At 43.0% G+C, this 13,081-nt stretch overlaps 1 protein-coding gene across 2 annotated transcripts in view; it reads right to left on the bottom strand.

The window, feature by feature from the left end:
* Window positions 1-13,081, bottom strand: part of ube3d (ubiquitin protein ligase E3D) — a 268,872-nt gene that overhangs the window by 85,123 nt on the left and 170,668 nt on the right. Inside the window, exon 10 of one of the 2 annotated variants that reach the window (XM_072250053.1) lies at window positions 8,829-10,040. The exons of the other annotated variant lie outside the window; for it this stretch is intronic. Coding sequence (XP_072106154.1) covers window positions 10,017-10,040 — 24 coding nt within the window. The 3' untranslated portion in view covers window positions 8,829-10,016. Of the gene's footprint in view, window positions 1-8,828; window positions 10,041-13,081 lie in introns of those variants that run through there. 2 annotated transcript variants of the gene reach the window in all.

Raw genomic sequence — 13,081 nt, 5'->3', positions numbered from 1 at the left:
CAAGGACACTGTCAGCTTCTGTGTTCTTACAGAGAGAGAAGGGAGGAGCTACTTGATAGACAGCTGGTGTTCAGCATGGTGAAATAAATAGGTCAGCTGATAGACACACAGGCACATGGTTTTGGACACTGCATGAGCTTTGTTGCGCCACAGAAAAGGCAAGTTTTGGAGGATCGATCAGTGGCTCTCGCAGTGTAAGAAGGGTGTGACCAGTGGGGAGTTATTCATGAGTCCAACCCTCGCCTGGGTTGATAATACCACCACAGAAGAACAGTCCCCTTTGTTCTGGTCACAGCTGGTGACTTCTAAAGGATTTTGGAGGACAATGGGAAGAACGACGGCGTCAGCTCACCTGAAGACTCAAATCTCTCCCCCCCCATCGCTGCTCAACTCAATGCCACGAACTGAACTGAACTTTACTCATCATCGTAAGACTATCTATTTACGCCTATACTTGAAGAAGCTTGGTTTTCATATATTTCCACACTTACTTATATGTAATCATTGCTAACCCGTTTGATATGACTACGAAGGATGAACAACAACAACAACATCTGCATTTATATTACCGTATTGCGTAGTTGCTAATAAATACCATTAGTTAATAGCGATACTGGACTCCAAAGTGTTTTCCATTTCTGCTGGTTCTTTAACCCGTCACAGGGTATGTGACACCTCCCACAGTGCAAAAGGTGTACCGGTTGGTAGGTTAATAGGTCATTGTAAATTGTCCTGTGACTAGGCTAGGATTAAATCGGGGGATTGCTGGATGGTGTGGTTCAAAGGACCAGAAGAACCTGTTCCACGTTGTATCTCGATAAAAAAAACTAAATGGAGAAACAGTAGGAAACAGAGATAGAATGCATTCCTGTGAAGCTCTTGTGTGTGTGTGTGAAGCTGAGTAAATCTTAGTTGTTAAATACAGTGCTGTAGAGGTTACATTGCCATCTAGAGCTGCTGTGATTATTTTTTCTGGCATTGGTCCATTAATTCAGGCCTGTCCTTTTAGTTGTGCAATCTAACATTCCATTGTACGTTTCTGCACCGTTCAAACTTCTTGGAAAAGACCTTACAGAAAGTCATGCTATACCACAAATCAATCAGGCAGCAGTCAGCACTGAACACCCTGTAGGCAATGCTCACTGCATGTGTCCTCCTCTGCATTGGCAAGTGTGAGGACTAAGCCACTGATTTGCAGAGCAGCTCTCCTCTGTATGTAATTACCATCCTGAGCTTGTGATTGCAAACCATTTCATCACCCGTCCCCAGTCCCTTACTAACCTGCTCATCTCAGTTTTCTCTGCTGCCAGGGTGAGGTCCAACTCAAACTGAACAACAACACCACATATTGTGCCCAGGTAGTCTTGGTGACAATGGTAAGAACATTTAATTTTGCATTTGCAGGTAACCTTTCCTCTGACTCCAAGCCCAGTTCTTTAGCAAGGATTCCCCACTCCACACTGATAACCCCTTCTCCCACCCAACACTTCTCTTCCGTTTCTTTGATACCCATCTCTGGTTTTCTGCCTGATCTGAATTTTTCGACTCTAATTGCCGACAAGAGGCTTTCCTTTCCTAGACATCAGAGATGACGTCCTTCTTCAAAGACTGGGGCTTTTCCTTCCTCCACCATTGATGCTGCCCTCATTCACATTCCTCTATTTCCCAGACATCCGTGTTCACCCTATCCTCCCGCCGCCTTAACAGTGATAGAGTTCCTTTCGTCCTCACTACCACCCCATGAGCCTCCTCATCCAACACATCATTCTCCACAACTTCTGCCATTTTTAACGGGACGCTACCATCAAACATATCTGTACCTTTCCCCCACCCCCAACTCTCTGCTTTCCATAGGCGATCACTCCCTTCATGATTCCCTTGTCCATTCATCCCTCCCCACTGATCTCCCTCCTGGTACTTATCCCTACGAGCAGCAAAAATGTTACACCTGTCCATTCACCTCCTCCCTCACCTCCATTCAGTCCTTCCAGGTGAGGCAACACTTCACCTGTGAATCTGCTGAGGTCATCAACAGTATCCAGTGCTCCCAATGCAGAACCTGAGCCTCTGTACCTCCCTCTGTAATTGGATCCTTGACTTCCCAACCAGAAGACCACAGTCTGTGCCGATTGGTGATAACATATCCTCTTTGCTGACGATCAACACTGGCATACCTCAGGGATGTGGGCTTAGCCCACTCCTCTACTCTCCGTATACACATGACTGTGTGGCTGGGCATAGCTCAAATACCATCTATAAATTTGCTGATGATACAACCATTGTTGGTAGAATCTCAGGTGGTGACAAGAGGGCGTACAGGAGTGAGATATGCCAACTAGTGGAGTGGTGCCACAGCAACAACCTGACACTCAATGTCAGTAAGACGAAAGAGCTGATTATGGACTTCAGGAAGAGTAAGACAAAGGAACACATACCAATCCTCATAGAGGGATTAGAAATGGAGAGGGTGAACAGATTCAAATTCCTGGGTGTCAAGATCTTTGAGATCTTTAACCTGGTCCCAACACATTGATGTCATAAAGAAGGCAAGGCAGCGACTATACTTTATTAGGAGTTTGAAGTGATTTGGCATGTCAACAAATACACTCAAAAACTTCTATATTTGTACCGTGGAGAGCATTCTGACAGGCTGCATCACTGTCTGGTATAGAGGGGCTACTGCACAGAACCAAAAGAAGCTGCGGAAGATTGTAAATCTAGTCAGCTCCATCTTGGGCACTAGCCTACAAAGTACCCAGGACATCTTTAGGAAGCAGTGTCTCAGAAAGGCAGCATCCATTATTAAAGACCTCCAGCACCCAGGGCATTGAATTTTCTCACTGTTACCATCAGCTAGGAGATACAGAAGCCTGAAAGCACATACTCAGCGATTCAGGAACAGCTTCTTCCCCTCTGCCATCCCATTCCTAAATGGACATTGAACCCTTGGACACTACCTCACTTTTTTAATATACAGTATTTCTGTTTTTGCATATTTTTTAATTATCTATTCAATATATATAATTGATTTATTTAATTATTATGTTTTCTTTTATTTATTTTTTTCTCTCTCTGCTAGATTATGTATTGCATTGAACTGCTGCTGCTAAGTTAACAAATTTCATGTCACATGCCGGTGATAATAAACCTGATTCTGATATTTTATGAATAAAGTTTATTTTTGGAAAAGAATATCAGCCTGCTGTTTTCAGGACCTATACAGATCACAATTTAATATATCTTTTTTGTGGAAACTGTAACCTGTGACATATTTCTTTGTAGTCAATTTGTGGGCTCTGACCTGAGGCTAGTGATATACACAACATTGTCTTGGAGCACAGAAAAGCTGAAATCTAACTTATACGCACATAATTCTATTAGCTACTGCTTGCGTCGTGGAATGTTGTGCAGATAATTAGGTTCTGAAGAGACTGACAAGGCATCTGTAAGATGACTCTCATGGTAGCAACACTAAAGGGATCACAGTACAGCTTTTATCAGATGTTTATTGGATGGATTATGTGGTTATCCCCTATATGATCAATGTAAAGACAAATAAAAAAGTTCACTTTGCAATGAAACCCATGTAGATATGTTTTTTAGTGCATCACTATGAAACTTTGGCAATGGAACTGATGCCCAAACTAAAATATTGAGCATCTAGTCATCTTCAACAAGATTTTTTTTGTAGTAGAGCTTCTAAACGCAGTCAAAGTTCAGATCATTTGTCTTTTGAAGGTGGATGCTGTGCGTGAGCTGATTTAGATCTCTCACCTTGCAACCCATGAATCACAACTGGTGATTCTGGGCTAGCTCATTAATTATTGATGCTCTTAAAATGCAGGCAATATCATTCTTTTAACAAAATCTATGCAACATCAGGAACTAATCAATACATGCCCAGATCACTCTTGCTGTATTTCACTATTGTGCAGGATGAACAGCAATATAAACTACTGGAAAACAAGAGAAAATCTGCAGATGCTGGAAATTCCAGCAAAGCACTCAAAATGCTGGGGGAACTCAGCAGGCCAGCAGCATCTATGGGGAAAAAGGACAGTCAATATTTCAGGCAGAGACCCTTTGGCAGGACAGGAGGAAAAAAGATGAAGAGTAGATTCAAAATGTGGGGGGAGGGGAGAGGGAAACACAAGGTGATAGGTGAAACTGGGAGGGGGAGGGATGACGTAAAGAGCTGGGAAGTTGATTGGTGAAAGAGGGTTGGAGAGGGGAGAGTGTGACAGGAGAGAACAAAAGGCCATGGAAGAAAGAAAAGGAGGGAGGTGATGGGTGGGCAAGGAGATAAGGTAAGAGAGGGAAAAGGGGATGGGGAATGGTGAAGGAGAGGGCGGGGGGGGGGCATTACTGGAAGTTCGAGAAATCGATGTTTACGCCATCAGCTTGGAGGCTACCCAGGCAGAATATAAGGTGTTGCTCCTCCAATCTGAGTGTGGTCTCACCCGGCTGTAGAGGGGGCCATGGATTGCCATATTGGAATGGGAATGGGAGGTGTAATTAATTTGGGTGGATGCTGAGAGATCCGTTTCTTTTGGCAGACAGAGCATAGGTGCTCGGCGAAATGGTCTCCCAATCTATGTCGGGTCTCATCGACATACAGAAGGCCACACAAGGAGCACCGAACACAGAATATGACCTCAACACACTCACAGATCAAGTGTTGGCTCACCTGGAAGGACTGTTTGAGGCCCTGAATGGTAGTGAGGAAGGAGGTACTAGGGGCAGGTGTAGCACTTGTTCCACTTGCAAGGATAAGTGGCAGGAAGGTGATCAGTGGGGGACAGACGAATGGAGAAGGGATTTGTTAGGGAGCGACCCCTGCCGTAAGCAGAAAGTGGGGAGGGGAGGAAAAGATGTGCGTGGCAGTGGGATTCCATTGTAGATGGCAGAAGTTGCAGAGAATTATGTGTTGGATGTGTAGGCTGGTGGGGTGGTAGGTGAGGACAAGAGGAACCCTACCCTGGTAGGGTGGTAGGAGGATGGGGTAAGAGCAGACGTGTGAAATGGAAGAGATGCGGTTGAGAGCAGCGTTGATGGTGGAGGAAGGGAAGCCTCTTTCTCGGAAAAAGGAGGACATCTCCTTCGTTCTAGAATGAAAAGCCTCATCCTGACAGCATGTGCGGCAAAGATGAAGGAATTGAGAGAAAGGGATGGCGTTTTTACAAGTAACAGGGTGGGAAGAGATATAGTCCAAAGAGCAAGGAGGTATAAGCTAATTACTTGGCTTTATATCTCAGATTAGAGGGATCAATCATTGTGCTGCTATATTATTTAAATTTCCTATTTCTTGAATCAGAAGTGTGAAGCAATTGATTGATATCACTGGATAACAATTCTTTGGCAGAAGTGTTTCTTCCTCAGAAATTTTTATTTGTTTATGGTAGACCACTTGAAGCTGAACACAAATATAATTTCAGACTACTTGTACCATGTAGGAATTTAGAGAAAGACATTAACCTTTATTGAATATAATATGGTTCATTGCATAATGGTGCTGATGTTTTGAAATAGTTCAAGTAGGCTAAAAATGTTTTGTTCGTTTTATTGATGATTTTCATTTGTACTCAGTGTCTGAGGTTTCTCGCTTAAGTGTCCAACAATAATCAGCCAGTATTGATGGATTTCAGTTGTCCTGATACCATTTCTCCATGACTGCAATGTCCTGGTGAAACCTTTCACCATGCTTATCACTGACAGTGCCAAGATTTGCCAGGAAGAAGTCAAAATGGGAATGCAGGAAATGAATCTTTAGTGAGGTGTTGTGCTTCATGGTTTTGTTCGCTTGAAGCATGTTGTCAACCAGCTGCACATAGTTTGGTGCCTCGTAGTTGCTGAGAAAATTTTCAACAACATCCTTGAATGCTTTCCATGCAATTTTCTCCAGTCTAGGAGCTTTTTGAATTTCTTGTCATTGATGACCTGTTTGATTTGTGGACCAACAAAAATGCCTTCCTTGATCTTGCCATTTGTCATTGACTTGAATGATGAATTAAAATAGAAAATGTAGGCAATTTCAAAAAAATGGTGCGGGATAAGGAATTTTCATGGTGATTTTAACGACCAGTAGTCTGAAATCCATAAAATACACCCAAAAGTATTCAAGGAAGCAAAATCTTTGCTGTCCAGTTTATTCTAGTGAGTTGTGGCTAACTTAGAAAGTTGTTAGGGTTAGTGAAGGAGAATAAGAGTCTGGTGGCTGCTCACTCTTTGGAAGGTGTCATACAGGCATTGTTCTCGAGAAGTAAATGTTGACAGGTTATTTTGAAACAGAATTAACCTGTTACAAATAGAATTTCAAGTGACATTTCCATTGCTGCTCACTATAAATGATTTGGAGGATAATTTTAATGGAACGACTCACAGACATGCAGATGAGTAATAAGTGTGAATTAGTGCTGGGAATTTTGACCAAATATACTTTGGGTAAAGGGCAATCTTGAGAAGTTAGTGATTTAGGATGATGTGCAACATGGATGAGGCTAATTAGTGTTCAGTGAGACACAGGAGACTTCCAGCCAGGAAGCATCCCACACAGCTGAAGATCTCTCCGTACTTGAGTCGCCTTAGTACCAAACAACAGACCTAGTGAGTTCCTTTTCGGCTACCCCAATCCATTCGTTAAGGAAAGACACAATCAAATGGCCTAGATCATCACTTAACGTCGCCTGGATGCAGTTCAATGATGATCTAGATGGCATCCTGGAAGTTGTCTTAGCAGGTCCAGTACACAGAAAGACCGACTCACTCACAGCCACAGCATACAATCTAGCTAAGGAATGATTTGGCCAATGGAGTGGAGAAAGTAGCCCAAGTTACCGTGGCAACCGAATAGGAGGGAAAGGGAGGTTCGTTGCATGAGAGGCGAATTAAAGATACTCAACAAGAGGATTAAAACCAGTTCACCAGCTGAAAAAGAAGGTATCAAGGACTTGACCAGTATGCTGCGGGATAAGCTGTGCAAACTCCAGAGGGCGGAATATCCACAACAGCAAAAAAGGAAGAAAGAGAAAAGGCGAGCGCAGTTTGTAAGAGATCCATTCAGCTTCACCAGGACTCTTCTTGGCCAACAAAGATCTGGTATACTATCCAGCTCGAAGCCAGAGGTAGAGGAGTTCCTGCGGGAGGCACACAGCCACCCATGGAGGGGTCAGGGACTAGGAACCAATCGGGCTGCGCGTAGACTGGAAAAACCATCAGTTAAGCTGAATGTAAAGGAGCCTACATGGCAGGAAATCCAGGACATCATCCGGAAAGCTGAAGCATCAGCTGCCCCAGGCCCAAGCAGCAAACCTTATAAGGTGTATAAGAAATGCCCAAAACTTCTTCGGAGGCTGTGGAAGGTCATGAGAAAGATCTGGGCCAAAGGTACTATTCCATCAAGTTGGAAATTGGCAGAGGGATGCTTTATTCCAAAGGAAGAGGATTCTTCCACAAATGCCCAGCTTGGGACAATTTCTCTCCTGGATGTGGAATGTAAGATTTTCTTTTCTGTGCTTGCAAGAAGGCTGACTTCTCACATGACGCAGAACCACTATATCAACACATCCATCCAGAAAGGCAGTAGTCCAGGCTTTTCGCTGTGTCTGGAACACACCACAATGATTAGCCATTTGATCCGTGTTGGATTTGGAGTAGGCGAGAGGAGGGAAGCTGGAAGCCAGGAGCAGATGGGCAGTAATTTGGCCACCACTGCCGGCCCACCAACTGGAGAGTGTCGTGGTTAAGAGCTGAAACACTCTGTGAAGGTTGGGAACCAGCTGATGACATTTGCTTCTGGCTGAAGGCTACGGTTACCTTATAAGCTATCCAGAGAATGCACCCTAACAGGTGCATGTAACAAACAAGGACCAGGTAACTCTTGACGGTTTGCTAAACACAATTGTCACAATTAAAGATTAGAAAAGAGAAGGGAAACCTTGGGGATCTTGATTGATAAATTACTGAAGGCTCACATGCAGTTTGCAAAAGCAAACAGGCTTCGTAGTTGTATTGCTGGGACAATAGGACATAAATCAGACAACATAATTGGTCCTGACAAGGCTTTATATTTGGGAGCATCATCACATTCTGATCCGCAAAACAAGTCCTGCTGAAGTAAACAAAATAATGTCTGCTTTTAGAGCAACTGGGTAGGACAGCCCGAATCATTGAAACTATTTTCCTTCAAAAAACACAGGACTAGTTAATTTATATATCCTGCTCAGTTTAATGCAATAGATTCAAGGGGCCAAAGGGTAAAGTATCTAACAGACACAGACATAGAGCCAAGTTAGAAAAATGTTTATTTTCCAGAGAGCCATCAACCATCAGAGATTATCAGAGTACATGGTTGGGATAAATTTGCTGCAGTCCCTCAAATTGAACTGGACCAGATGTCAAGAGGTGGACATTTTACATAATAAGAGATTACTAACATGGTATCTGGAATAGGGAGTTGCTGAGCTCTCTTGCAGGCGGGGTGATGGTCGAAGGGAGCTTCCCCAGAGTTTTCCTAAATTGGCCAGAGACTCGCTTCTGATATAACTTCTGCTTCTGTGGCTGCATCATGTCATGACAGAGCAAGCTCTATAGATCAGATGGCCTGTCCCCATATGTAACATGGTATTAGTTATCATTTGATTTATTATAAACTGAAAATTTAAACTATTCTGTGCTGAAGAATTCCTGTTTCCTTTATCTTGTAGATTGACGTAGAATGTTTACTGCATGCCTCTAGATATGGCAAGGTGATGAGTTTGGTGAAATGTACAAAGCCTAGTTGCTTGCTGTGCCTATATAAGTCCTTAATAAAGACACCGAGAGTAAGGAGGTGAAACAACTGGTGCATTTAATCACAATTGATGATTAAATAAATTTACTAATGTAAATTCACAAATCCCTCTCTCAATCCCCACTGAAGTCATTAACACATTGCATAGACAGAAATATCCATATAAACTCAAGGGGGAAAACAATCCCAAAAAGACTGCAAATCAGAGCCCTTCACAACAGTTCACATTTGGAAGGACTGGCTTTAACTATTTCTCAACCTGGAACACACACCACGATTCACCTTAAAGCCAAATGGAGATGCACCACACCAAAGGCAGTCAAATGTGGCACAGTTAATCAGAGGCTTTTTTCCTTCAGCCTGGGTGACAGACAATCCTTCTTATTAAATCCCTTAAGTTAAAGTGACCTTCTTGGTTTATTGGCTTCCATTCTTCAAAAAGTTCCTTAGCACATTCAGCTGACAAGGTCACCATAGTACATTTATAAGCCTTTAAAAGAAGCACCACTTCTATACACCGGACATTGTGTGAATTTTGATATATTCCAGATCTGTCAATTGAAGCTTTCACCTTCCTAGTAATACAGTTAATTTATAATGAAATTGCAAGTATACAAACAAATGAAATTGCAAGCTTCATGCCGGCAAATCAACAGATTTGCTTATCGATTAGAAAGGTGGATCTGGAATGCAGATGACCAGCCATTTTTAATGAAGGGCGAAATAACTGCAAACAGCAAATAGCCTATTCCACCTAACAACTCCCAGATTTTCACATCATCTTCATCTCTCCCATCCTCCCCCTCACCTGGTCAAGCCTATCACCTTTCAGCTTCTACTCCTCCCCTGTCCCCCACCTTCTTATTCTGGCTTCTGCCCCCTTTTCTTCCAGTCCTGATGAAGGGTCTCGGCCAAAACATCAGCTATTCATCCCCCTACATAGATGCTGCCTGACATGCTGAGTTCCTCCAGAATTTTGTGTGCATTGCTCAAGATTTCCAGCATCTGCAGAAATCTCCTGTGTTTCCTACTTTTTTATTTTCTTTGAAATGCTGAGATCACAGTTCTGTCATTAAGCTGTTCCATTGGCCTATTATGTCAAATTCCATTAATTTTAAGCAGCTCCTCTCAAAGCCAACTATTTTTATTACCCTGCAAACTGATTCACGGAGCAAAAACCGAAGTCCTTCCCAATCCATGCACTTTTCTGATTTGGTAATGACTACCATCAATCCAGTTTCAAAAATGCTACCTATGAGAGAAGAGAGAAAAAATATAATTAGGCTTCTAAGGCATTTTAACATCTACTGGGCTTGGCAACACCAGAAAGAATGAATTCTTTGGGACAGATGACACGACCACATAATACAAAGTTCTCTTCAAACCCTCGTATAGCTTGCAGCTGCAGCATCTGGAGGTTACCATAGCTTTCGGATGGAATCATCAGAGCTCAGTCCTTTCTCTGGCAACAGAAGGCAGGTAGCTACACAGACAGATAGGACAGAAGCTGCAGGGAACATTTGGGAGGCTGAGATTGAGGCCAGCAAGTACGAGTGAGGAGGAGCTCAAAGCAGAATCCCGGAGGGGGGGGCGCGCAAGTGAAAGAGAAACCAAGAGGAAATTGGGAGAAAGAGGGTCACTGGACACCAAACAATCATGCATTTAAGATGAGAGGGGAAAGTTTAAAGATGTATAGGGCAAGTTTTCTTTTACATAGAGATGGGTAGGGTGATGGGGTGGAAGCAGATAGGATAATTAACGTTTAAGCAGAATAACAGTTCAACATTGACAAGATGGGTCAAAGGGCCGGTTTCTATGCTGCAGTGCTCTTTGAGTATAATATAAATGAATGGAGGTATATGAATTAGTCATAGTCATAGTCATACTTTATTGATCCCGGGGGGAATTACAGTTGCACCATAAATAATTAAGTAGTAATAAAACCATAAATAATTAAATAGTAATATATAAATTATGCCAGGAAATGTCCAGGACCAGCCTATTGGCTCAGGGTGTCTGACCCTCCAAGGGAGGAGTTGTAAAGTTTGATGGCCACAGGCAGGAATGACTTCCTATGACGCTCTGTGCTGTCTCTTGGAGGAATAAGTCTCTGGCTGAATGTACTCCTGTGCCCAACCAGTACATTATGTAGTGAATGGGAGACATTGTCCAAGATGGCATGCAACTTAGACAGCATCCTCTTTTCAGACACCACCGTGAGAGAGTCCAGTTCCATCCCCACAACATCACTGGCCTTACGAATGAGTTTGTTGATTCTGTTGGTGTCTACTACCCTCAGCCTGCTGCCCCAGCACACAACAGCAAACATGATTGCACTGGCCACCACAGACTCTAGAACATCCTCAGCATCATCCGACAGATGTTAAAGGACCTCAGTCTCCTCAGGAAATAGAGACGGCTCTGACCCTTCTTGTAGACAGCCTCAGTGTTCTTTGACCAGTCCAGTTTATTGTCAATTCGTATCCCCAGGTAATTGTAATCCTGCACACACGAGAGATTTAGTATAATTTGGTATCATTTTCAGCACGAAGGGCCTGTTCCTGTGCTGTTCTATGTTCTATCAGTGAGAAGAGTGGGAAGAGTGATAAGAGACCGACGGGTGAGGAACGGAATGAGGATCCAGAGCATGCACATTCAGCAGCTGCAAACAATGTGTGTTCAGAGCATGGTGGTGTCCTTGAGAAAACCAACTGGAAAGCACCTGCCATTCACATTAACTGAGTGATGTGAACAGGAGGGGCAATGAAGAGCAGAAAGGGAAACAGTAGGAAGCAGACCTCATTTATCCGTAGAAATTCTTAGAAAACATCAAGTGCTAAGAGAGATGTGTGAATGGGTAAGGAAGGGAAGAATTAGCTATGCTTGTAATAGAGCCACCATCCCAGAATCATACACTACGAAGTGACCCACCATCCCAGAATCATACACTATGGAAACAAAGCCCTTAGCTCACCATCCAGCATTTAATTACACAAATTCTGTTTCATTCTTCTCACATTTCAAAAACTCTGCCCCAGATTCCAGCACTCTCTAATACAATCGAGACAACTTGCAGTGGCCAATTCACTTACCGGCCTGCATATTTCAGGGACGTGGGAGGAAACCAGAGTGCTAATGGGTTGGGGAATCATGAGGTCACAGGGAGAACTTGCAAACTCCACCTAGACAGCACTGGAGGTGGGGATTGAACCAGAATCACTGGTGCTGTGATGTAGTAACTTTACCAACAGCACCAAAATGTCACACACAAATGGACTTAATATTTTCAAACAAACTGATCTCCTCCTCGACATAATGGTAAATACTATTTCTACTAAAGTTGGTTAAGACTAGAATTAGAGATCATGGGCTAAGGGTGAAGGTGAAATGTTTAAGGGCAAAGTTAGGGGGTTACTTCTTCACTCAGGGCGGTGAGAGTGTGGAACGAGCTAGTAGCGGAAGTGGTGCATACAGGTTTGATTTCAACATTTAAGAATAAATTGGATAGGAAAATGAATGGGAGGGAATGGAAGGCTTTGCATAAATGTTTGGCATGGCTTAGATTTCCAGAAGGGCCTGTCCTTTGCTGCAGTGTTCTATGACTCAAGACTCATGACTCATAAATCAGTAAAACAACTCAAAATGGCAGTGGAGCAAGGATGTTACAATTACACAGTACAGTAGTTAGAGAATGCAACTGCGCCCAAACTTTAACTCACTGCTAAGTCATGACACAAACATTATGAGACAGAGAAAAGTCATTTTGCTTCCCAAAATTGACAGAGCATCACCTAAATGTGAAATTGAAATGCAAGTAAAACAAACCTTCTGAGAAATCAAACTTACTGTTTTCAAAGCACTTGCTTTAAAACAGGCAAACACATCAAAGTTGCTGGTGAACGCAGCAGGCCAGGCGGCATCTCTAGTTTCAGGCCGAGACCCTTCCTCAGGACTAACTGAAGGGTCTCGGCCTGAAACGTCGACTGCACCTCTTCCTAGAGATGCTGCCTGGCCTGCTGCGTTCACCAGCAACTTTTATGTGTTTGCTTGAATTTCCAGCATCTGCAGAATTCCTGTTGTTTGCTTTAAAACAGGGATTTGTTTCTTACTTGCTGAATTTAATCTAGTGAAGATGCTTTCTTAAGTCTGTAACACTGACTAGATTGATGGGATGTACATGATGTGTGTTGTAACTCCAGAAACTAGTTGAAAGAAAAACACTGGAGCCAGGATACTTGTCTACTTATTTATCTTCAATGAGGCACTCACATATGATGCGATGGCATGATGATG

This window comes from Mobula birostris, chromosome 2 (assembly GCF_030028105.1).
Source record: "Mobula birostris isolate sMobBir1 chromosome 2, sMobBir1.hap1, whole genome shotgun sequence".
NCBI classification, from domain to species: Eukaryota; Metazoa; Chordata; class Chondrichthyes; order Myliobatiformes; family Myliobatidae; genus Mobula; species Mobula birostris.
This window is presented reverse-complemented; position numbering and strand designations above follow the sequence as displayed.